The sequence below is a fragment of the Ambystoma mexicanum genome, chromosome 5p (assembly GCF_040938575.1).
Source record: "Ambystoma mexicanum isolate Mex_15411 chromosome 5p, UKY_AmexF1_1, whole genome shotgun sequence".
In the NCBI taxonomy this organism is placed as follows: Eukaryota; Metazoa; Chordata; class Amphibia; order Caudata; family Ambystomatidae; genus Ambystoma; species Ambystoma mexicanum.
The window spans coordinates 799101194-799127267 of record NC_090930.1 but is presented as its reverse complement, the minus strand read 5'-3'; the positions used below and the strand labels follow the sequence as shown (position 1 = coordinate 799127267).

Genomic DNA, 26074 nt, shown 5'->3' with positions numbered 1-26074 from the left:
TTGGGGCAGAGGGCGGCGATGCGGTGTGCAAGAAGTGCCAGATACTGGTTGAACAGCCAGGGAGAGAGATTAGATCCCTGGGGAACGCCACAGGTGGAGAAAAAGATGTCAGAGAGGAAGGACCCAAGTTGGACCTGGGAGGGTCGATTGGAAAGGAAAGAGGTCAGCCACGCCCGAGCCTGACCAGTGATACCCAGGTTATCACGGAGACGGTTGAGCAGGATGGCATAGTTGACAGTGTCAAAGGCAGAAGAGAGATCGAGCAGAATGAGAACACACGGAGTGTTGGAGTCGAGGTTTAAGAGCAGATCCTCACGGATGTTCAGGAGAGCAGTTTCCGTGCTTCTGGCCGCTCTGAAGCCAGATTGATGGTCATGGAGACTGTCAACAGCTTCAGCATGGAGGTTAAGCTGGGAGATGGCCAGTTTCTCCAGGAGCTTGCCCAGGAAGGGAGTGATGGAGATTGGGCGATAGTTAGCCGGACAGGAAGGGTCGGCAGAGGGTTTCTTAAGGAGAGGGTGCACAAGGGAGTGCTTGAGGGGGGATGGGAAGACTCCAGAGGCGAAGGAGTGGTTGCAAAAGTCAGCCAGGGCAGGAGCCAGGGAGTCGATCAGTTTATTTAGCGGACAGACAGATGACCTGGTAGTGAATTACTGGTTTATGGTCATATCCAGGTAATCATTAATGAAGGCGTTGCATGGAAGACGCGTGGAGTGATTGGCCTCTTCTCATCCTGCAAACACTGGCAGAAGAATACCTGCAGTGCTACAGAAGAAGGAGTGTATGAGAGTAACATGCTCTTAAGGAAATAGAAAAGTGTATGGTCTCATTTTCTGAGAGCTATTTGGAAAGGGCATTGGACATTTTTCCGGGGTCACTGTAAAAGTTGCTTGAGGCAACTTTCTCAGGCACTCTGGAGTTGGCAAGTTATGTGGCTAAAGCACTGTAGAAGGAATCATGTCAATTTGCCTAACATGGTTGCAAGTTGATGTAGACAACTGCATAAGTACATGCTTAACTGTGGCAAAACTGGGGTAAGGCCGTTTATAGTAGGCGATGTGAAATTGGCGTAGTCATTTTCGGTTGGCAGAATGACACTGGCTTAATAGATTTCTGTGGCATTGCAGAAACGAGTATTACAATTTTAATACATGGAGCATGTAGCAAAATTGGCATTGTACATTTTATACAGCCTCACGCAAAGGAAGTTACAGTTTTATGGGGACAATGACAATATGTATATCTAGGCCAACCAGTGCATGGCACCATTGGACCTAGTTCCACTAATTTCTGGAGGCAATGTAAAACTAGCATTGCAATTTTCTGGTGATAATGTCCATCTAGCATGGCAATTTCCTGGTGATAATGTCCATCTAGCATGGCAATTTCCTGGCGATAATGTCCATCTAGCATGACAATTTGTTTAGCAGAGCCAAAATTGGCATGGAATTTTTAAAATCGCAATGATAATCTCGACAAACTAACCTACTAAAGTGTCTAACTTTGGCACCACTAGAGAGCCACTGTTAAAAACTGGCTCTACAATATGTGATTAAATAGAGCAGTTTAGATTGCGTTTGGAAACGTAGAAAGTGGCATGATCTTTTTAAATGAACACCTGGCATACATTGGATTAACATGGCACATTTGAGCAACACCTCTGATAGGTTGACAGTTTATCATTAGCAGCACCAAAGACTAAACACCCTGATAGAATTGTGTGTATCCTGGATCACTCAAAACACACTAAAAAAACTTTGGAAGAAATCTAGCATTTGATGACAATACCCTACGATATAGAAGTGATTTAGATTTTATTTTGTGTATATTGGCAAGTGATTGTCTATTGGCTTTCCCACCCAAAGTTATAGCAGCAAAATATATCAAGCATAGCCTCATTGATCTTGAAGAATCATATGTGCACTGTGCATTCTCCAGCACACATCTGGTGGGCACACACATGATTTTCTGCAAACAAGTGCTCTTGCTTACTGTGGCATTTGAAAGCTTCTGATATATAGTACTACTTGTAAATTATTTATTATGGAATGTCTGTCTGCAGTGTTATGTACTATTTAACCCCATTTTTGATTTTAAAGAAATCCTTTGAGTAATATCCCTCTGATATTTGTTGGGATGTATGTTATTTTTCTCGCTGACTGCTACTTGCTATGTTTATTTTGTTGCCTATCCTGTTTGAAACTTTCAGCCACCACTGAAAAAAGACTGTCAATTTTTACTTTGCATAATTGTATAAAAACATATATCTTAAAGTGCATATCTGATTGCACAGACTGCACTATGTGAAGAAAGACTTAGGCAATTTTGCCTGCGGTGTGGGCCGCACACCCTTATATCCCTTTGGGATTCTTCAAATATTTTATGTTCTCAATAATCCAATTTAACAAATGTTTGATGAAGTTCTGTGATTTATTCTGAAACGTTCAAAACACAGTGTGCTGTTGCTTTTTTATAGGCAAACATCATAAGGTGGCCAATGCATTTCAGACTATGCAGTCCTTCATCAGGGCCTTGTCCAATCAAAATAATAGCCAAATAGCAAACATCAGTATTCATTAATATAACAGTACAAAAATAACAGAATATTCAGATTCGAAAATGCAACAAATTGGAAAACATGTAACGATTTAAAGAAAAATGCATTAAAGCAAACAGGGTACCCACGTACATAAAAACATACATGAAAAGGAGAGAGAGAGATATGCATAAGCATTCTTCATTGGAAATACAATTCGCCAACATATTCTGTTGTAGTATCACATTAAGCATATGGTTGTCTCCTTGCTAAATCCCCTACATCGTGTATATAGGCTAATGTGTTAACGCACCTCGGGTAAAACCATACGTGCTGCCAAAGTAATTGTCAGTGATCTAAACACAATGCTGTTGTGCCTAATAGTCAATTTAATGTGAGCACATGCAGGGAGGTAACTCTATCATGCAAATTACACTAGTATTCAAGAATCTGACCTTTCAAAAAATGATGTCCACACGCGCAATTGCTTGCGTTTCAATATGCAGCATAACCGCATTTGATCAGGTACACACATAGACCTGTTTAAATACAATAACATCCTTTAAATGTACAGCGTGACCGCTGTTGTTCAGGTGCAAACATAGACCTGTTTAGGTATCATAACGTTCCTTAAACACATAGCAGTTCATTGCCGAGTCACGAACGGACCTATCTTTGTGCGTTTCACATACTTACTATACAGTGTCAATTCCGTGTCAAAGCCGTATCACGCTGACTGCTTGCTTGCTGCCATCTCCTGCCTAAGTAAACGCTAAGTGTTACTCCGGGAGTGAGGCTCCGGTTGCTACGGTGACTGCCACAATCAACATGGATGCTTGTCCATGTGAGTGCCGCCATATTACTAGGGGCTTCAAAGAAAGAATGAATAAGGGTTATGCATACATATTAAAAATTCCTGTATATGCTTAAGTGATATCTAAAATTGTGGTGCCTTGTCTGATAAATATTTAACATGCCACATGACTGAGCATGCAAAACCCATAAAAAAAATGTGATCAAGAAAGTAAGAACCATACAATTGAATATGGGAAAAATACAATTGAAAATAAGGAAGAGAGTGCAAAAAATAATAATACAAAACCTCACTGTATACCAAGCCTACCGACAGGGACAACAATTTATCCGACAAGGCACCACAATTTTAGATATCACTTAAGCATACACAGGCATTTTTACACTCGATCGGAGTGTAGTCGGGGATTGAGTCACCTGGGGGCATATGGACTCGGAGGGCATGGATCAGTTGTGTAAAGTGGTACCGCTCTGTGTTGGGCAGTTGGAATCTACCCTGGATGTCTTCAAATGAGGTTAGTTTCCCATCTTTTAGGACATCTTTGATTCTAAGGATTCCCGCTCTTACCCAGCGTGGCCATGGTTCAAGTTTCTCGATTTCCTTCAGATTGATGTTGTGCCATAGGGGTTGTGCTGCTGTTATTTTGTCTTCCCACCCAACAAACACGTGTGCCTGCCTCCAGACCGTAGTAATGTCAGCCTTAGTTGTGAGCGGGGGGGGCCTACCCGGAGGTTGGTACAGTTCCTGCAACAGGTCCGTACCTTGTATGGGTTCCACTTCTGCCCTAATGTGAGGTAGCGTCCGATCCCCGTGAAGCAGGTCATTGACCACTGAGAGTTGTGAAGCCCAATAGTAAGTCTGGAGACGTATGCCTATCTCACCCTCCCAGACTGACCTCTGCAAGGTACTTAGTGCGATGCGTGAGCGGCCTCCCCCCAAATGAGTTCCCTTAAAAGGGTTTCTATACGATTGAATTCGGGGGCAGGAATCGCAAGCGGGGCATTCTGCAAAACGTAAAGAAATCTTGGCAATGACATAATTTTAAAGAGCGCGGCTCTCCCCATGAGGGTGAGAGGGAGGAGTTTCCAGTGGTGGACGTCGTTGACCAACCTATCCATAATGGCTGGAGGTTGTATCTTGTGTATCTAGTGAGGTCAGGTGTTACCCAAATCCCCAAATATTTAAAGCCCTGCCGTTCGAGCCGGTATGGACAGCCTGGTGACTCTGCCTGCTCCCCCCCCTTCACTGGGAACATTACGGATTTCTTCCAATTAATTTTTAACCCGCTGAATTCCCCGTAAGTGACTAGCATTTGAGTTACTATGGGGAAGCTCCGAACTGGGTCAGCCAGGTACAGTAGAAGATCGTCAGCATAAAGAGATATGCGGTCGTCATGCCCTTCGGGCCATTTGAATCCCTTCCATGCTCCGCTTTGACGAAGCCACAGTGCCAGTGGTTCAATGGCGAGGGCGAAGAGGAGAGGGGAGAGGGGGCAGCCCTGCTGCGTGCCTCTACCCAAGGGAAAGGTCCGGGAGGTCCATCCGTTCACTTTGACTTCTGCCCAGATGTTTGTGTAAAGCAATTTCACCCAACCTAGGAAGCTTTTCCCAAATCCCATACGGGCCATGATTTCCCAAAGGCAATCCCAACGAACAGAATCAAATGCCTTCTCAAAATCTATTGCCAGGAGTGCCAATGGGGTGTCAAGGATGGGGGCCTGTTCTAGCGCCAGATGGAGTCTGCGCAGATTCATCCTAGTTGATTTATGAGGTATAAAGCCACATTGATCTAGATGTATAAGAGTGTCCGCTACCCGTTCTAGTCGGTTAGCCAAGAGCTTGGCTAGGACCTTGGCTTTGCCGTTGATTAGCGAGATCGGCCTATAAGACGCGCATTGCTCTTGGGGTTTATCAGGCTTGGGGATGACCACTATGGGGGCCTTACATAGGTCGTCCGGGAGGGAGCTCCGCTCTAACGCGGCCAGCAGCATCTGGTGCAGGGGAGGTGATACGCTATTGCCTCCCAGTTTCTGCCATATCTCTATGGGGAATCTGTTTGGGCCCGGGGTCTTCCCCGGTTGCAGCGGTTCCAGGGCTTCTACCAGTTCGTCCTAGAGAGATCAGAGTCCAACATTTCGCGTTGCTGATCCGATAGGGAGGGGAGCACCACCTCAACGAGGAGGGTCCGGTCCAGTGGTAGCTCCGGGGCCTGGTATAATTCAGCATAATATTGGGCGAAGGCTTCTGCTATATCGGCGTCTGACCGACAGACTTCTCCCTGCGGGGTGATGATCTCATGGACCGAGCGCCGACCCTCATCCCTCCTCTCAAGCCAAGCCAGCAGCTTGCCGGCTTTATCCCCAAGCTCGTATATCCGGGCTCTGGATTCCCGGTGGGCCTCTTTGGCATTGTCTAACGTAAGGTTTCAGAGGCATTCACTGGCGCGTTGAAGGGACCTATGGGTCTGTGGGGTAGGGTCTAGGGTGTGTTCGTCTTCTCTGTGGATTACCTCCTCCTCTGCCTCAGTTATCTTCTGGAGCCTCTCCTTTCTATTGTTTGCTGTCCAGGAGATTATCTCTCCCCGCAGCACGGCCTTATAGGCCTCCCACAGCAAAATCGGGTCAGTTTCGTCAGAACCATTAATCTCGAAGTATTCAGTTGAGGCCTCTGTGAGGCGGTCTACCAAATCCGAGCTGCCTAAATAATAAGTGTTCAATCGCCACGTTCTAGGGGGGGGCTCTCCATGCAGTCGCCTCTCCACCAGGAGAGGCGAGTGGTCCGAAACCCCCCGGGACAGCAAGTCCGCTGAGAGCATATCGGACAGGTCTGTGTGTGGAACAAATAGGTAGTCAAGCCTGGAAAGGGAGCCGTGGGCCCCGGAGTGGAACGAGTAGCCTCTGGTTCCCGGGTGCAGTTCCCGCCACACATCACCAAGACCCAGGGCAGACACAAAGTTGAACAGCTTTGTGGGGAGGTTCGGGTTGCATTGTCTTAGGTGCGAACGATCTAAGGTATTGCACATGACGTCGTTGAAATCCCCTCCCAGGAACCACTTGTCTGATTGGTGCTTACCCAACAAGGAGGTCAGGTCATCAAGAAGATCTTGGCCTAGCCCAGGTGGAGAGTAAATGGAAACAAGTCCAAGTGTTTCTTCCCGGAGAGTGCCAAGCGCCATCACGTAGCGTCCACGAGGGTCCTGCTCTAGTGCATGTAGAACGAACGGGACCCGTTTATGTATAAGGATAAGGGTGCCCCTGGATCCCATGGTGTATCCAGCATGAAAGGCGTTCCTGTAATTGGTGCGTAGAAAAAATGTACAGTGTGCCCCCGCAAGGTGTGTTTCAGTGAGCAAGGCCACGTCGGGGGAATATCTAGAGAGTAGTTGCTTGACCAGACATCTTTTGATCGTGGAGCCCATCCCATTCACGTTCCAGGTGAGAACCTTGAGAGAGCTGGGGCGCGTACACATGGGTGGGTGAGATTGGTCAAGTCACATCTGGTGGAGGTATAAGTGGGATAGGCAGGATGCCCCTAGGGGTGCAGCCCCGTCGTGTGAGTATGCGGTGCGAGAAAGATAAGGATTCAAGTCTGAAGCGCTGATCCTGTGTGGTGTGGTCCCAACCGGCCAGGAACTCCACCATCCCTGGAGAACTACCAGGGAGGGTTGGTCCTGAAATAACAAACAAAGTTCCCCAACTAACTCCTCCCTCCCCCTCCCAATACTCCACCCCAACTTGAAGTACCTGTCGACCCAACATTGCTGACAATCAAAAGGAGTAGATTGTCAGCTTGAACTGCCCTTATTAAAGTTAAACTAGAAAGTCAAGGGGGGGGATGTGATGGTGTTGTACCCCCTCTTAAACACCCAAGTGGGAGGGCAGCGATCTCCCGCTTACCGCGTTACAAACGTTTGAAATCACCTTTAGTAGTCTCATGGCTTCGTACTGACAGTGACCATAAGGTAGGTACCCCACGGGCATTGCCCTCAGCGGGTTCAGGGCGGTGACTCATCTCCCCCGTCTTCTGGCGGATCTGGTGGTGGTGGCCGGTCCGGTCTGGGGTGTTGCTCCAGTGATAGTGTGGGGTTCCTATTTCTGTTGTTGTTACCCCGGGTTGTGGACCAGTCTCCTTCAATGTGCTGTTCCGCCCAACGCCACGCTTCTCCAGGATCATCGAAATGGACAGTCGTGCCTCTGTGATGGTGTAGTCGGGGAAGAAGGCCAGTCTAGATCCGTTGAATGTAATTGTACCTTTGGATCTTGCAAGTTGTAGGAGCGCATCCCGGTCTCGATAGTTTAAGAATCTCGCGATCACGGTGCGTGGGGGAGCGCCAGGCAGTGGTGTGCCTGCGGGCATTCGGTGCGCTCTCTCGATGGAAAAGAACTTTGAAAAGGATTGTAAGTCAAACAGATCTGTTAGCAATTGTTCCAAAAAGAGTTCCATGCAGGGCCCTTCTTCTTTCTCGGGGATATCAAGGATGCGAACATTATTTCGTCTGGACCTTCCCTCGCTCTCCTCCACCCTGGCCCCCAGCGTCTTGAGTGTGGCTTAGATTCCTTGTATCTGTTGCTGCACATTGTGTAGGCCGTTTTCTGTCATCACGATCCATTGTTCTGCCTCTCCAGTACGTGCTGAGAGCTTCTGGAGGTCGTGTCTAAGGAGGGAGACGTTGAGGCTTATGCGATCTATCTTCTGCTCCATGGATGAGCGGGAGTCCGCAATGGCCGCCATAACGCCTTTAAGCGAGAGCGTGTGTTCAGTTTCCATCCCGTCGGGATGGGAGCCGATCTGTTGTGATGAGGGCACAGTATATTGTTCAATTCTGTTCTGCATGTTGGGCTTCCTTGTTCTTTCTTTACCCATGGTCGCACCCCGATCCTGGGGCAGTAGCTCGATAACACTGTTCTTACCAAGGGCCTTCGGTAGCATCCGTTGGGTCGGACCCGTCTGAGTTGGGCGAGGGGTGGTGTGGTCGGGCACACCGCCTGCCCAGGTGGTGTCACCCCTCAGCGGGCGTCCGCGGCTTTGTGGCCCTTAACGTGTGTCAGGGTTCAGAATATAAAACGTTCTTGCTCTCCAACCACGGCACCGCTGGGTTCTTCCCGGTGGTGTACCACTCCCACTCCACGTGCCCTGTGTCTTGGGGCCGTGGTCTCAATGCGGGAGGCGTCCGACGTCTAGGTCGGAGTTGCCGGTTCTTCTCCTTCTCAGGGGGCCCCCTCTGAGAGCACCGGTTCTGCAGCACAAGGCACGACATGCCGGATGCCTCGGCCCAAATGATATATGGGTCGGTGTCTTGGGCCAGTATGTTCTTCCAGGATCTGTACTCTGGATCTTCCCTTTCGTCGAGGCCCTCCGCGGTCCTCGAGTGGCCGGTTCGCCAGATCTACTGCACACTTGAGCGGTTGGTGGGGGAGGCCTGTGAGCCGCTCTCGACGAGGCCCGGCTCTTCTTCACAAAAGTGACGGGTGGGGAAACCAGTTTGTGTCCCGGGGGGAAGGAAGGGAGGGGTGCCGGGGGCACACGTTGCAGGATCGTGCTTCGGTCGCCTTGACCCGGGCCCGGGTCCTTAGGGCCGGGGCGAGTTGTCTGCCACCCCTGCCGTTCCACTCAGCTCCGGGTCTGGTTCGTCGTGAGGTCGCCTCTTAAGGTTCGCACAGGAGCACACCAGCTCCCTCCGTGGTCTTTCCCTCGGCCGAAACCGTCGCAGCACCTCATCACCCAGTGTGTGCCATTCGTTACGCTTCTTCACTCAGGCGGCCATTTTGGGAAAGCGCCAGGCGATTCTCCGTCCACCTTCTCCTCGACGTATCTTCGTGCCCGGCTTTCAAATGTTTTCACCGCCTGGACCGAGTGAGCACCACGGTTCCCTCTAAGCGTAGAGGTAGTTTTAACGTTTTATAATAAGCGATATCAGGCGTTTTATCAGGATTCATGCAGCGATCACAGGAGCGACGAAAGGCTACGTCCTCCTCATCGCGCTGCTAGCCATGCCCCCCTTGGCTATTATTTTGATTGGACAATGCCCTGATGAAGGACTGCATAGTTCGAAATGCATTGGCCACCTTATGATGTTTGCTTATAAAAAAGCAACAGCACACTGTCTTTTGAAAGTTTCAGAATAAATCACAGAACTTAAGAATCAAACATTTGTTAAATTGGGTTATTGAGACGTTAAAATATTTGAAGAATCCCAATGGGATATAAGGGTGTGCGACCCACACCGCAGGCAAAATTGCCAAGGTCTTTCTTCACATTGTTAATTTCCTTTTTGCTGACACACGGTAGCACGGGTCAGTGGGCTGCACCCCAAAAGTAGCAATATCTACTGGTAAAATCATGCGCAAAACAAAACAACCAGCAGTGCCCGCTCAAACTCTCAGTTCTCTCTCTGTTGCTCAGGCTGCACTAACATCTGCACCGGGTCCTGGAACATTTCAAGGCATTATTAAAGTGTGTCGCTTTAGTGGCAAGATCTCAAAACTAGATAATGTGTGGTGAAATGAGCTCAGTCCAGTTGTGTATTTCAGAAACCTATTTACTTACACACATACACAACTGTCACAGGGTTCCACCTGTGATCAAGTTTGATGCACAGGCTGTATCTCAATGTAGGGCTAGGTTCCTTGCCTTTGCACCCCCCCCATCCAATGTCTCCTCTGCAGAGGAGGGTGCTTTGGCCCTCGTGCCTCAAACAAGTGTTAATGTGTGCACTGCCCGAGAGGGGATATGCTCACCTCTTTTGATGTTTCATGCTCTAGGGTGCCCTTACTGCTCGTGGTCAGAACCACTTGCAGGCTTTCCAGAGCCCTGTACTCCAATAATCAATCTATATATCCTCATAAATAAGTGGTTAAACGTAGGTAGCCAGCACAGAGAACTAGCGAGAGGGCTCTAGTATCTGTCTAGGCTCCTCCTTGGTTCCTTATTGCCCACCCAACTAAACTCAGAGTAATCGCCCTGACCTCAGCTCATACCTCCCCCTCAGACTCTGTGGCCAACCAGGGCCACTGGAAATTGCCTTCAATTACTTGTAAGGTGTGACTTATTTCTCTTCAGGACCCTTCTCTCGCCACCTCATGTTCCAGCTTTGGTGTTTCTTTCTTCTCTCAATGTTATCATCTTGCTCTCCCCTTGACCACTTCCAACATCCCTAACACCCCTCAGGAAGCGTTCTCTTCAGCCTCTGCAAGATGTATCTCTCCCCCTGATGTTACTTTCTTCATACCAGTCTCTGACGCTGCCACATATCCATTGTCTTGGTATCTCATCACATATTCCAACACACCTACTCCTGCCACCTCCTTTTGCCATCTGCTCTCCTACCCTCATGTTATTTTCTCCTCCTGCCACCATCCTTCTCCTAGTGTTATCACCTCCTCTTTCCCATTATCTCCCTATGTTGTTACTAGCTCTTTCCTTGTCACCATCTCTGCATGTCGTCTCGTACCCTGTGATGTTATGACCCTGTCCTCCACCTTATTCTTCTAACGCTCATCCCCAATATTATCATCTTCTCCTTTGCTCTCTCAACTCCCAGAAACGTACCCTTCTCAAACTTTCTCTCTGATGTCATCTCCTCCTTCTTGGCCCTCATAGCTATTGCCACCTCACCTTGCACCCTCCTGCTGTCAGCACTGCAATCCACTCTCTTTCCTCAGCCTCTGCTTCTTCCACTACCTTCTGGTCTCCAGCATTCTGTATACACAACACTCACTTTAATCAAGTGGGTCTGGGTGCTGGCATTCTGTATTGTTTACTTCCCATTGGTGGGTATTCTGGTGAGCGTCCACACCTTGGGCTTGAAACTGGATGACAACACTGGTTTGTTGTTCTCTCCTAGGGCGTGTTCAGCTGCTTTGGTGCCAAGGTTTTGGACCAAGCCTATAAGAGGCCTGCCTTTAATTTGGATGTGTATTGCCTCTGTGAGCCTTCTTGGTACTCTGATATCTGAGCTGACCACTTTGGTGTGCACAGCAAGTGAATTAGAAGATGCAAGCAGAGTGGGTACGATTTCCAAATACTTTCTTTCACATATTTGACTGGACTTGCAGGATAAATTGCAACCTTGTAATAGCAGCATGAAAATCTCTTGCCGGGGAACAATGCCTTGGCAAGGATGTTCCCTGTGCTGAACATTTGTTGTTTAAGAAGTCACAAACATGTAATATTGTGCCCACGGAACCAAGGAATTCAGTGCATGTCCTGCAAACTTCATGAACTGATACCTTTGATCTGTTGGGTGAGGCTGCACTGATACTAAACGTGCACTACCAATGTTGAGCGTACAGGAAATACTCTTCTTACGGGTTACGCTGTGTATGGATTCATTGGAGATTTGGAAGTGCCCCAAGGAGCTTTAGGTTCTCTCAATAGAAAAGGGGATGTACCCATATTGACCTGCAACATCTCCAAAGGTGTGTGGGCAGTACATACTCCACCAGGGATGCTTTTATGGGTTGCCCCAATAGGTTGGTTGGGTGGGGAAAGTCCGGAACCATGTGGCTGGTCTGTGATGGGCCACTGGGATTTTCCCCTGACATGTGATGCACTTTGAAGTGGGGTAACTAGGGCATCCTCTCCATGGTACCCACAGCCCAAAAAAAACATTTTGTCTAGGTAAATCCGGGCCCCCTGTGTTGTCAGTTTACCTGTCCCCAAAACTTGGCCCAGGACTTCATCACACAAAAACAAGGATAATTGTAAACAAGTGATACTAGCAGAAAGGAAAGGTGTTTTCCAATGAACCAATCAAGTAGGTAAAGGGCAAGTTTAAATTTGGGCATTATTGACTGAAAAATGTCTCAGTCCTCAAAAACAATCATGAAATACATAGCATGTTTTGATTATAACATTTGTATTCTAAACAAAGTTATGTGATGCGATTCCTAGTCACCTGTTTCTTAAATAGCTACTTGTTTGTGTCTATCTAATAAAGAGGATGTCAGAGAATAGAGGTGGTGATAATTGGGGGAAAGACGTTGATTTTCATGCATTCTATAGCAAGCATAACCATGTTATCTTGGAAGAACTGGTTGTAACTATTCTCAAATCAAAAAAGTACATGTTTTGTTTGAAATACGTCATTGCACAAATTAGGCCTTTACACTTACAGTACTTTAAATGATGTCCTCTGTTACTCGAACTGATAGATATTTACAAGAGTATATGACATATACTTTTTGTTAAACACCTTTTAGCTACAGCACAGTTTATGGAAAGTTTATAAGTAATGGAAATTATTTTTTTCTTCTCTTGCAGCCCTGAAACCTCAGCTGCGACACATCAGAAGACCTACTTTCAACACAATGACCTACTTACCATCCTTCCACAAGAAACCAGATGACAGCCAGCCCAAATTTAAAACCCTAGATCAGAGGGTTAGAATGAAAAAAATTCAACACATATCTTTACACTGGACCAAGAAGTAACTATTTGAGATTCCTCTTCTCCATTGATCTCCACCTTTACTCTGGAAAGCATTTACATTGGACATTTCAATGGAGGAACCTACAGCAGGGACTTGCAAGCTATGCTAGCATTCATGTGTCTTTCCCAACTTAACTTTCTACAAGTGCATATGGGGGATCTTGCCTAACATACTGTTTGAAAAATAAGATTGCGTAATAATAAGTTTACCAGAGGACTCCACGTCACCAGGGACAACAGTGCTCGGATTAAGTCTTTAATTTCTCCAGTAAATTCTGGAAGTTGCTCTCTTATGTCACTTTAATTGAATACAATGAACTACCATAAAAGCAATGTCCAGTACCAGAATAGGGTGTCCACTCTTACAAGCAGTCGTTTGTTAACCTTACGTAAAATGCAGGTTCCATATACATAACAGTACCATAAACCTGGATACCATCTGTACTATATTTCCATGGATATTTTTTTTTTGTATGTAGAACAACCATTTCGAGAAGCGAGGCATTCATATCATCTGCCTAGCCAATGTGCCTTAGCAGAAGTATATTAATCAAGAAAAATACATTGCTTTTTGAATGAATGACATTTTTCTTCCAGATGAAACTCTACTTTTGTAGCCCCTGTGGCATTGTGCAGTCCAGTAGCAGCTATGTTGCCATTATTGATCTATTATGGACTGCTTAGCTACATATGCAATCCATAATTTTGCCTTCCATGAAATAGATTGGATGCTCACAGTCAACAGATATAGATGCAATGCCTTAAGACATGATAGCTTTTCTTAACAGGTGTGATTGTAGAACAGTTGCAATTTGTGGTATCAGTTCTGCAATAGAACAGCATGGGATTTCTCTAAAAATGTAGGCCGAAGCTGGGGGGCTAGATTACTCTCAACTCCAGGTTATCCATTAGAAATATCAGTTACTGTTTACTTCCCTCCAGAAAGCATTTTTGAAAGTTGTTGCCAGTGGGTGAGTTTAGTGGTTATTTTCAATTTGGAAATGATGATCTAAGAACATTCAGAAGGTCCAGCGTAATCATATGGGTGTGTATTTGTGTATCTACTTATTTAGTTTTAGTTTGCCTAATTATTTGATGAAATGGTAAGAGTTGTAGTCCATAAACCAAAGGGTGGGGGAGATAAAAGGAAAGTCCTATCAGAGGAAAATGATACTATTCTTTCAACTGGGAGCAATAATGGGCTCAAACATATAATCAACATGTCCAAGTGAATAGAGACATGTCTGGGCCGCAAAGCCTTGCACAGTCTACACTATGTTTTGATATGGAAGGGGTAGAGCACAAGAAGCCTAGCCCTACATATGAATGATCATTTATTATCGTATGTAACTATAAGAATTGTAAAAAATGCATATTTTCTAGTTTTAAGATTAGATTACACATTATCAGATTCTAAAATGATGAAAAGCACGCTAAGGTATTATTGCTGTCAAGTCAAGGAAAGAAGGACATTATTTGGATTATAGCTAATTATTCACAACAGTGACAATGGTCTAAAGCAGTCACACTTTTCACGTTTAACGTACACAAAGGTATAAGAAGGGAAAACAGAATGCCTGCGTTAGGAATCATAGATCAAAATGGGAATAACCAACCTAAGTCACTTAATATAATGTAACATTCACATATCTTCAGTTGTCTCATTTACATTAGTTTTAAAGGGGATTTCTTTCAATTTCCAAAAAGCTGGGGATTTTGTTTTTAACATTTCATTATTGTCTTTTCTCTTCAAATGTGCATAATGAAAGCATTGACATTTCTGCATAGCAGATGTCATATTCCAGGAATTATGTTCGAGTGTTGAATAGAGAGAACTTGATATGTTCACAAACGAATATCTTTACAGGAATCATTGAACACCCATATACACAGCACACTAAACTACAGGTATTATATAATGTTTAACTATAGTTAAGCATGGGACACTGATGCTAAAAGAGAATATGAGCTACACCATTGCAAAAACACTAATAAAGAACTCTGTAAAATGCAGGGAAAATAATTATTACTTAGACAGTCACAATTATGTATGTATTTGAAAGCTTTGTATAGAGCTAACATGTCACCACATGGTCCCCTCGTGGAGCTGGATTAGCCAGAAAGGGAATATAAAAGAGAGGAAGCCGAGGGTAAATTAGAATCCAACTGAACCCTGGAGAGATTTGCCTTTACAATATTTGTTATCATGAAACATTTTGAGTTCAGCTTGAACACATTTGTTCTTAACATTTTCCGGGAACTGTAGGAAACTGGGTTCTCTCTCTAATTAGGCTTCCACAATCTAGAGTGCTCTTAAGCTCCCAAGATATGTCCTCATTTTTAAGACTTTTATACGATTGCTGATGTATCTGATTGGAGGGGGTTGACTTTAGAGTTCTGGTTGGGCTGTAAAGTGTGGATAGCCTCTGTATGTTGCAGAGCATCTTAAATCTGATTCTGGATCCTACTGAGTTTCGAATGTGCAGTTCAAGATTTTCATTTAAGAGACACATTAAATGATTCTTTATTCATTCAAAACAAACCTCAACATTTCATTTACTTACATTTGAACTGTGATTCCCATCTTTATGTAGATTTGGGGATTCAAAATATAGTTTGAAATATATACACTGGTTTCATATTTTTTAAAAAACCTAATAGAGGAAAAACCCACGTACAGGCCAAACCCCTTCAAAAGGGTTACCTTAAATTGACTGATTGAGGATGTAAGTAACCGACTAGAAGCTGATTTGATGGAACATTGACTCACTCTTTTGCCCTTGAGTTTGATTACTGGATAGTGGCAGGAGAAATGTCCCACCCAAAAGCTAGTAACAAAACAAAAGAAATCCACTGTTGGGAATATTTAAATTACTGTTTCATAATTTAACTTTTGTGAATACAGGTATCAATATCTAATATCCCAATCTTGTACCTGGCATGACTTTCTTCAAAACTCATATATAGTCTAAGTAGTAACTAGTTCAGAATATTCCCAAACATTCTAAATTGTATTTATTAATAATCACACACTTATAGATTTAACACATACATAATATTGGATTACAACAATGTGTAGACATTTCTTACAAGTGAAGAAAAACGAAAATCATAGAGTCTAATCCTGATGGAAAATGAGTAAATTTGAGTTGTCCACAGGGACCAAAGTGGACTCAACTGTGGTATATATTCAGTGAGGACCAAGGTTGTTTTTTCAAAGTAAGTGAAAGAGAATAAATGAGTAAAAAGTTAAAAGAAAGGTTACAAGAAGAACAGATGTACCACTTTTTATATAGTGGTATACAAATATGCAAGTAAATATATTTCTTTCTTTCTCAATTATTCCATTCTAACTTCTATGACTCAAGTTTTTTTTCTTATTCTTTTCTCTAATGTCTAGAGTACATATTACTAGGTAGGAGTTTGCCACTGTTGAGTCCAAACTTTATTTCTTTCAGAGTCTAGAATTCATTTTCTAGATTAGGGTCTGTCAACATGTTGTAGAACATCAGATTGATGTTTAGAAGACTCCACCAGACTTGATCCAAATCCCTTGATAAGCATTCAAGGATTTTGAATCATGTCACCTTTGTTAGGGCATCGTGTGGACCCTGTAGATATATATATGTGTGCCTTTTAGTCTCATGCCACTATACATCCATTGGTCATTTATTGAGCCCAAATGGTAACACCTGCAGAGACTTACCTCAAATCTCTGGTAAGCAGGGTGTTCCTGCTGTCTCCGGGCCACCTTAGGTGACAGCAGTGAGTAAGGGGTTGATTTAGATCCTTTTTGGCACAGGCAGGAAAGGGTTCCTCTTGTTTCACCAAAGTAATTTCAAACACTGTAGATTCGGGGAGGCAGAATGTTCAGTTGTTCCGTCGATTCCTCTTCCATCCAGGTCATATGTGGATACTATGACCTGGTTGGTAGAGCCAAAAGAACAAAGTGGTTATGTTCAACCCACATCCCTATGAGGCAGGACAGTCCATTATGGACCTTTGAACCTTGTGTGCCAATTATTGTGGGGGATTCAGCTGGTACACACCCATCCTGATGGGAACTCCTAGTGATTGTTGTAGTTGGATACCAAGGTATGGTCCCAGTGTGAATACAAGGAGCATGTAAAGATGCAAAATGGTGCATGTTGGTCCAGGAGCTGGGCAAAGCAAGTGGTGGTGCCAAAGTCACAGTGCCGTACAGGGGTTTCCTTACCTCTTAGCTTGATATCCTTGCATGCATATGATATCCTAGTGGCTTCCTGGGTGTGTCGCAACCTGTTTCCAATTGGTCCAACTCCGGCTGTAAGGTAAGAACAGCTGTATGTCAATGAGCTGCTGTCTCATGGGTCACATAAATACAAAGTATTTCTGTAAAATATATACAGATTGCTATCTTGTAGCCACCCAAACTCTCTCTTAACTGCAGTTTCCATAGTTACGGACGTGTCCTGGTCGATTGCTGAGGAGAAATAGCGCAAGCTGCCTTGTTAATGAGGCGCCTATAAAGCATTAGGCACATCTGATGGAGCATACTTAATAATGCTTTGTTGTCATGGCAACCTTGTTTGTGTATGCTTGTGTTGGGAGAGCCGCACTCACGCACGGGGGAATGGCCAGATTGATTGGTTCATGCAGCCTGTACGTGTACGTGCGTTCACGTCATTGCTATGGACTCCCGGCTGGTATCTCAGTGCCTTGTGGAGGCACCTTGTATTGTGTATGTGCAGTGGCCTCTTTGCTGCGTGGTGTGCGCTGAAGCACAAAAACGTGGAGGTACCTCTTCCTCTGGCATGATGATAAAGATAGATGTAAAAATAAATAAAAACATGAAGATACATTTAAACATGAGAAGAGGGAGATCATCCATTCTCCATTTTGTAAAGTATATGCTCATTTCCAGGTGTGTTCTGCAAGGAGTGTATGTTTTAAGTAGGTGCTTGAGTTGTTGAGTTAAATCACCAAATCATGAATGAATCGGAGAAGGAGTTGGCGGGTCAGACCCGCTGAGGTCACATCCCCTCTCTCGGGCTTTCATTGCCTTCAAGCTGGGGTGAGTTCCATCTAAGGATAAAGGAAAACATGCATGCAGTCCAACCCCATCCTAGAGTGCAAGGGGCATCAAATGTTCGTACCCTTCCTCTATATAGGGGGTGAGAATTCCTCCTTCCTCATTCCACCTAAAAGCTTGAACTGCAAATGCTGCTATCATTTCTGGCCTACAGAAAAAAAAGGATTTTCAGTGAGAACATTGTTTCTAACGTTCTGTGATTTTCAGAGTAAGGCTGAGGCTTTTCGTTCATCTGGTCCTGACATTTTACACTAATAGTAATCATTAATTTGTTGGGTTGGCCATTTCAATTGCACAAAACACGAGTGCATTTAATACAAAAGTATATACATCAATAAACCATGTTATAGTGAAAACCGCAGCAATGCATCACACATTTACTCTAAATACAAATAAAAAATATATACATATGCAACATGCTTCATACTTAAAAAACATAAACATTTGCCACTAAATACATATTTATTATACCATATGAATAACATATGAAAATGTTGAGTAGGTTTACTTACATTCATAACATTATCTAGGTTTAAAAAAGTTATATTTGTACTAAAATTGATAACATCTATTTTATTGTTTTTGAATAAAAGGCTGTTATTTTGTTAAGTTATTAATGTTATTTACAAATTCGGAACAAGCATGACATGTTTTACACCTATATTAAATCTACTTTAGGAGTTCTGGAAATGTTTGGATTGGATTATTTACTGAAATGATTTAATTAACCTTTACATTTGGAAGCAGGTTGACATGGTGTAAAAGAAGTTTATCATTTGAAACATTAAATATTGTTTTACAAATTTTGATAAAGGTTGTATAATTTGCCAAAAAGTGGTTAAAAAAAGTTAACAAATGTAAAGCTGCCGTTGCTTGTTAAAAAGTTAAAGGAAATGCATGTTTAAAAACTGGATGATACACATTAGTTTGAGTGTTTAAAGAAAGTAAGCCGATATTGTTAAAAAGTTAGGAGCATTGCCTATTAAATCCATTTGTGAAAATACAACATTCATGCAGAGGTTTTCACAAAAAAATGCAGCGTTTTTTTATATCATTATTAACCAGTGTTTTTTAGGGGGAAAAATAGGAATGTTGTCCACTGGAGCCAAGAATATCATACTAGATGACAATCTACACTTTTTCTTTGATATAGTCATAATCACGACTGACAGGCACTTGGAAAAAGATAGCGGCAGCTACTTTTAGTTTCTTCATTGTTCTAAAACATTGAAGAAACTAACCTGGCATATGTCTCACCTTTTTTAGCCACTGGGTGTACATTGTACCCTTTACTTAACATTCACTTCAACTTCCTACTTACTTGTTATCCAAAATTGGCCCTGGCTCCAATCTGATTGAGGAATTATCTGGCACTATTCTGCAACCTGTAATGTCCTTAAGGTTCCCCTTAGACCTGGGCGACTTTGACATTTAACACATCTTCTCATGCCTGGCAGCCAATGCAAGTCTATTTAGTGTCTGGGTAAATCAAAGACCACCTACACACAGATTGGTGGTGCAACCTACTTTTCTGGATACTATTGATGCTGTCCCCTCTGCAATACACACAATTCCACGCAAGTTTCAACCCACTTGGTGTGACTGTTTAGGTAGACATTTCCATTTCATTGGACTCACCATTCACTTCACTCATCACTATCAGACAATCTATTCCCAATAGATTCTGAACTGAGTACAGATATGTTTTGGCCACTGCTCATATTGCTTAACCCCAGGGTGTTTACCAGACGGGCAATATGTAACAATGAACCAAGCTCAACAAGGATGTTGAACTAGTCACATCTCTTAAATGTCCCTGTCTCACCTCCTACAAATAGGAAATCCTTAATTTGCATTGATAAGGAGCCCTATTGCACAACAAATACAGACAGCCTAAATGACCAGTCTGCTGGGATTAAAGCTAGAGTGCTTTGGAAATTACACATTAACACTGCCACTATGACATTACCATCAATGATAATTAAGATATGTGATTTAATGAAATACTGCTAAAATGTAGAGACAGCAGTAAATAACATATTACCAACCATAGCATATGTCAGGTTAGTGACAGGGATAGCACCACAGACATCCTCAGCACTCCACCAAAGATTTTGGGTCTTCACATGATGAACACTGCAGGTAGCAGCAGCTAGTTTAGTGGCAGCTTATGCCCAATCTTATTTTCAGTGGTATCTATCACCATTTTGAGTTATTATTTTCTTCTGTTATGTGGAATACTGGCAGCAATGTATTTAAAACTGGTGGTAATGATTTATAATTGGTGCTAATGTATTGTACATCTGGTAGTAAATCAACTCACAGTGTGTAGTTATGAAACTACCCTTTCTGGAATGGGGTCTCTACTGATTAAAGAAGCTGAAAAAACGATTTGGGAAAAGGTAAAGAAGATCATATGGCCTAGCTGAACATTTCTCATCGGAATGCTAATGTTAAAACATATTGTCAGATCTTACTGTTACAATAATGAAAATATAGTACTATTCTTAATGTAATGTTAGCTCAAAAAGGAGTCAATCATTGCATTAAAAGACCCTGCACCTGTAAAGCGAATCTCGTAAGGCAATTCCTGTGCTTAGACCCAATCTAGAAGATGCCAACTCCTAGTTAACCTTCTAGTTCTTGTGGACTTCAGTGAGGCCATCATTTCAATGAGATCACACTCTATTACAAAAAATCATTCAACATCCTGGGATATCAGCTCAGTGATGACCCCTAGTCAGTTCTGGGCAGATGAAAAGTTCACACATTGGATTCTTGAAGTGCTTTTCCTTCTGTGATTCAGACCCTTGTTTAGAATTTGGTGGTAATGGTAAAACCTGCAGTATTACCAAATAATGTATATGTTACCGTTCCATCAAACTCAGAGGGAAACACTGCATGTAACTGGTCTTCGCAACAGTGCCCTGATGCCCTCGGGATATACCATCAAGATACAATAGTTCCAACAACCATGTCTCTTGAAGGCATTATGAGTGGGTTCAAAAACAGGGTTAGCAGTTCTAAATTATCAGTGACTGTTGCCAACACCTGCAATGTTAAATGATGAAATACTCTCAACAATAGAATTAAGTACCACAGAAGTTACCATGGTCACACTAGCATTAGTGTTATCAAAAGAAGTAGAAAATATATTGTTCTTGCGTACAGCAGGACCTTCCGAGGCCAAGGCTTTGAGTCATTAGACATCTTCACAGCTTTACAACATCATAAAACAATTAAATGTGTGTACCCCTTGATAGTTCATTACAGTATGGGATTATCATTAAGACTGTGAACTAAGATCAAGTTATTATAAACTAAGACAAGAAGAAGTATTGAAATTCCATCAAAGAACAATCCTCTGTGCAAGTTTGAGGCAACAAGACTTACTGCCTCGACCTTTGCAAAATATTCTCTTACAGAATCACCTGGGTATAGCCTTTCCTTGGACCCAACCTAACTTAGCCAGAACTGACCCACCCAACTTCACCAGACATGCCATATTAACCTATTGAGGATTCATTGGTTGGCCATCAATGTTAGTTTTAATCCAATTAATACTTTTATTTATAAGATATTAGCAGAAGTACCTGTTATCTAAATAGGTTCTTCAGACAGACATGATGACACTCTCATAAATGTTTTGAAAATGAATGATCCTGTAATGCCTCACCCTCGCGTGGTGCAGTTATTTGCAGTGCATTGCAGTGCAAATATCTCAGAAACCCTGCATCCTATGGCCTTAAAACATGGTTTTTGAGGTCCCTTGAGTTTTGTTCTTAGTGTCGGGACCGGTTGAGAAATAAAAAATGTTGTTTCCCTTCCCGGTGAACATGGTTTACGGCTTTGTCAGCAGACAATATCTCGCAAACATCCTCCTGAAAAGTAATCTCACTTGATGCGGCAAAAAAAGTTTGTTTTCCTTCCCAGTGAAAATGGTTTATGGCATTGTAAAGCTTGTTTAGAAACAACATTTTTTGTTTCCCTTCCTGGTTAACACGGTTTATAGCTTTGTCGGCAGGCACCATCTCACAAAAATCCTATGAAAAAGTAATTTCACCTGATGCAGCAAACATTTTAATACCTCTGGATGCTGCCTGCCTTTGCCTTTGCCTCTCAAGGTCCATTCACCTCTCATAAATGTTTTGTTTCACATCCCGGTGAACATGGTTTATGCCTTTGTCGGCAGGCCACAAAACCACAAACAAATTGTAACTTTTGCTGAAATCCAGGGAAAGGGTTAGGGCATCAAAATGTTATGTAGCTAGTAATGCCCGAAGGGTCCCAACAGATGACTATGCAAAATCTGGTGCAGATTGGTGAAATGGTTCGGAATTGTATAAGGAACAACTCTCCACCAAGCCACAAACCCATCAAGACATTTTGACTTGTGCTGAAATCCAGGGAATGGTATTGGGTGTCCAAATGTCAAGTAGCCAGTATTGTCTGGAGACTCCTAACAGGTCAGTATGCAAAATTTGGTTCATACTGGTGAAACGGTGTGGAATTGTATAAGGAACAACCCGTTGCCAAGCCGCAAACCCACAAACCCACAAATCCTGCCACAAACCCACAGGCACATGTTAACTTGTATATATGTTATGTTATCTTATGTTAATTTGCATTTATATAGCGCCTTATGTACCATTGGTATGGTCTCAAGGCGCTGGTAGGTTGAACGCCCTCGGGAACCGAAGTTCAAGTCAGTAGAGAGAATAGAGAGAGTCAAACGTGCGTGTAAGCAGCGGATATGTGTGCAGCTGGTGTGGCATTCGTGTGATAGCTGCTTTTTAAGCGGTAGGTGTGGTGGTTGAGAGATCAAGAGTATGTGTTCACTCTGGCAGGTTTTATCTAGACCGATCCTGGCTGTGTTTGGCCTGAGGAGAACGCCTAGGCTGGGGGGTGCGTATCCAGCAGTGTTTAGTTAGAGTGATGGGGAATATGAGGCAGATGATGGTATGAGAACAGCTATACCGAATGGTGTCATAGTATTGCTGTGTTCTAGTTGAGTGGTGGTGTAAGAAGAGAGTAAGCATGGAGATGTGATATGGTGGTTTACCTTAAGTGTTTGAGATCGGGATATGTATAGATGAAGTTATTTCCTTCTGTTGGTCAACTCATTTTGGGACATTCACCACTAAAAGGCAGTACCGCTAAGGAAAGTGCCTCCATTGGCAGATGGACAATATAATTCAAAGTAGTTTCCCTCAATTTACCAGTACCTCTGTAAGAATGGTTTATAAATTCATCATGCACGCAGTATGTAAAGTACCATGAGAACTAGCCTAAATATTCTCAAAAGATGAGTTCGTTTAGTTTCAGAGTCATTCACTCATGAAATACTTTTGCCCACCTCAGTCATAACTAAATGCTCAAGGGAGAAAACCGGTACATTACAGACATCAACATAGATACTGCCGAATCCAAGGTTGTTGTGATCATTGCCTCAAATGGCAAATACCTCTGATTATCTCACTCAGTATTAGCGGTCCCTTCAGCAGTTTTTCCACAGTAGTATTCTTCTAATTAAGCTCAGAAACAAAATCAACTGGGAAATTGTTGCCTGCCAGGCTGACTTTTTGGTTTTAGTGCATTTGGTGGCACTAGTGCAACCTGTGTGCCAAAGAAGTTCTAACAACAAAAAAAATAGAAGCAGCGGTGAGGGAAGCAGGATATGGTTGGCATGATTACTGGCAAGGCTTGAATATGAAACCGAAAATGCACAAATTGTTCATTTCTGTGACACTCTGTTTTTTAAATTAAAAATAATGCATCCAACAGTAAATTTGTCAAAAAACATTTCCACCTTAAATCATGTGCATTGATCTCCTCCAGACCACACAACAATCCTTCCTTTGTCAGCTGCCTACCTGCATGCCATCCTGGGTCCTTTCTAAACCCACACTAGCTGCTTTGTCCTGTGGTACCGCTCCTCCAACTACACTGTTTGCAGTGAGTGCTGCCTATGTAGGGATGTTTTCTCCCAGACAGTCATCACTGCCTATGGAATAAGGCTTGTTTTCTCCCACTGGTACTTTTTGTCAGAGATGTCCTTCAAAGATGTGTGGTTAACCAGTACCTGTGAGTTCATAAAGCCACCTCCTCCAGAAGACACGTTCTATGGATGCATGAGAACAGTCATGGTCGAGTCACATGCATAATTCGTAGATGAGGAATGTGGAGAATCCTGCAGATCTCACATGAAAACCCTCCCTAAAGTCTCCTCCCAGGTGGCCAGGAGAGGGCAGATGCTTCATGAACCCAATCGTGAGGGTGGTCTACTGCGGGAGGATCATCCTGGGTGGAGACAAGGCCCAAGGTGATGGAGTCATTTCACAGGGTGAGACACAACATTTTTCCTCAAAGAAAAATACTCTTACCACAGACTTAGAAGAGGAATTGGCTTATTGTCATTTTTATATATCTTGACCTCCTACTAAGGGTGGAAAGGTAAACTCTAAAGAAGTGACTCAATCTAGTGTTGAACCCAAAGAACACATCTTTTATATTATTTAATCCTCATATCCTCCACAATGCCAAAGGTATGCCAAAAGGAGCAATGCAAATGTATCTTTTCATGTCCCATCTATCTCTCAAAATGCTAAAACCTTATAACTCCTCTTTCAATAATATCAAGGGAGGAAAACACATTTTTAAAATTTTTTAAAGAAATAAGAAAACAAAACCTTTCTAAGGTGGACTGCATGTCCCAGAATCCCTCAAGGATTGTGACAAAGAAGAGGGCAGAGGAGGCATGCAGGAGCCAAAGATAGGCAGGCAGGCCTAGTATATTTTGGCAAGGTCAGACAATTAGCCTTAAGGGCCTGTACCTGAAGCCAATTAACAAACCTGAGGGGCATAAAAGGCTGCAGCAGGAAAGAGCAGTAGAGAGATGCTGGAGCAGGAGCAGAAGAAGAAGAGCACAAGGCTGGAGGCTCGCTAGGAAGTGTGACCACAGAAGGGGCGCAGGAGCAGAGGAAGAGCAGATTTCACCATCAGGCTCTGTGTTGGTCCTGTGCTCACAAACCATGTTTGGCTGTGGCAGCATTGGAAGAGGCTGAGGAAACAGGCAGTCTTTCCAGGTACGCCTAATTGCTGTGAATGTAGAGCTGAAGCTGTGCATCCACCCAAGGGCTGTGTGCAGAAACAAGCCAAGGGAAGCTGGAGAGTGAAAGACCCTCCTTTAATGAGGCCGGATTGGAGAAACCCATGCTGCAGAGGGGTGTGGGTCCCAAGAGTGCCTGTAGCAGTGGTAGTAGAAGACACCAAGTCAGGAAGCAGAGGCAGCCTGCAGTAGCTGTGATTGTGGAGTCGGTAAAGGGAAGCTCCATACTCCAAATCAACAGGAAGACCTTGCGGGTAACTGTAACTGGTAACTGTAACTAGCTTACTTTATACTCATGCACACTTAAAAGCGAGTAAGAATTGAAGTGGGAAGTCATTCTAACAAAGGAATTGTATAGTGGGCTTCTATTAACGTATATTAACAAAGCTGAAGTACCGGCGTATAGAGAAAGCATCTATTTTTTTCCATTGTTAAATGTAACCTGTTGTCGAGCGGTCGCGTGTCTCTTGTTAGAGAAGAGAACATTGCTGGTAACCACAAAGAAGCTGAACCTGACTTTCCTGCAACATTACAAGTGTATTTAACTTCAGAAGAGGTCGCACATGCAACAATATTTCCCGATTACCATGGAAACTTAACGCTGACCGAAAGGTGGGAATGCTTATCCTTTTGAAGTGGAATTACAACATCAGAATGAAGTCACATACATCTAATTTTGTTTCCATTAAGACACTTGCTACTTGTAATATATTGAACATTGTTGTGGTTGAAGTTGAATTAAGAACAAGTGTACCCAAGCAGTAGACCAAATCCTGTTAAAATGAAACCAGCACATTAAGAACTAAATATCACTACTTTAAAGTTGCTGAAGCTGTTGTAACTCACAATTACTCTGATGCAAGGGTGACAAGGTTGTCCAAGACTGAAACAGTGGCACTACAGCCCAGGGGCAACTACTGTAGGCAAAGACATATGAAGCTGGGGAAGGGAGCTGGAAACTTGTTCAAATAAACTTAATAAAAGTCTGCATAGCTGAAACTGTTTAAGTCGAGAAGAAACAGTCTGGAAAAAAGACAGATTTTATGATAGCTGCAAAGGCAAGAGCAAAGGAAAGATATAGAGGCTGTCCTTTCTTATCATACAAGAGAGAAGAGTG

At 43.3% G+C, this 26074-nt stretch overlaps 1 protein-coding gene across 6 annotated transcripts in view; it reads left to right on the top strand.

Moving 5' to 3' along the window:
• PDE1C (phosphodiesterase 1C) overlaps positions 1-18754 on the top strand; it is a 2232090-nt gene extending 2213336 nt beyond the window's left edge. For 5 of the 6 annotated variants that reach the window (XM_069613219.1, XM_069613222.1, XM_069613221.1 and 2 more), the window contains one exon: positions 12611-18754. In XM_069613219.1, coding sequence (XP_069469320.1) covers positions 12611-12780 — 170 coding nt within the window. In that variant the 3' untranslated portion in view covers positions 12781-18754. The remainder of the gene's footprint in view (positions 1-12610) is intronic. The other variant, XM_069613223.1, reaches the window with a different exon arrangement.
• The last annotated feature ends 7320 nt before the right edge of the window (positions 18755-26074 follow it).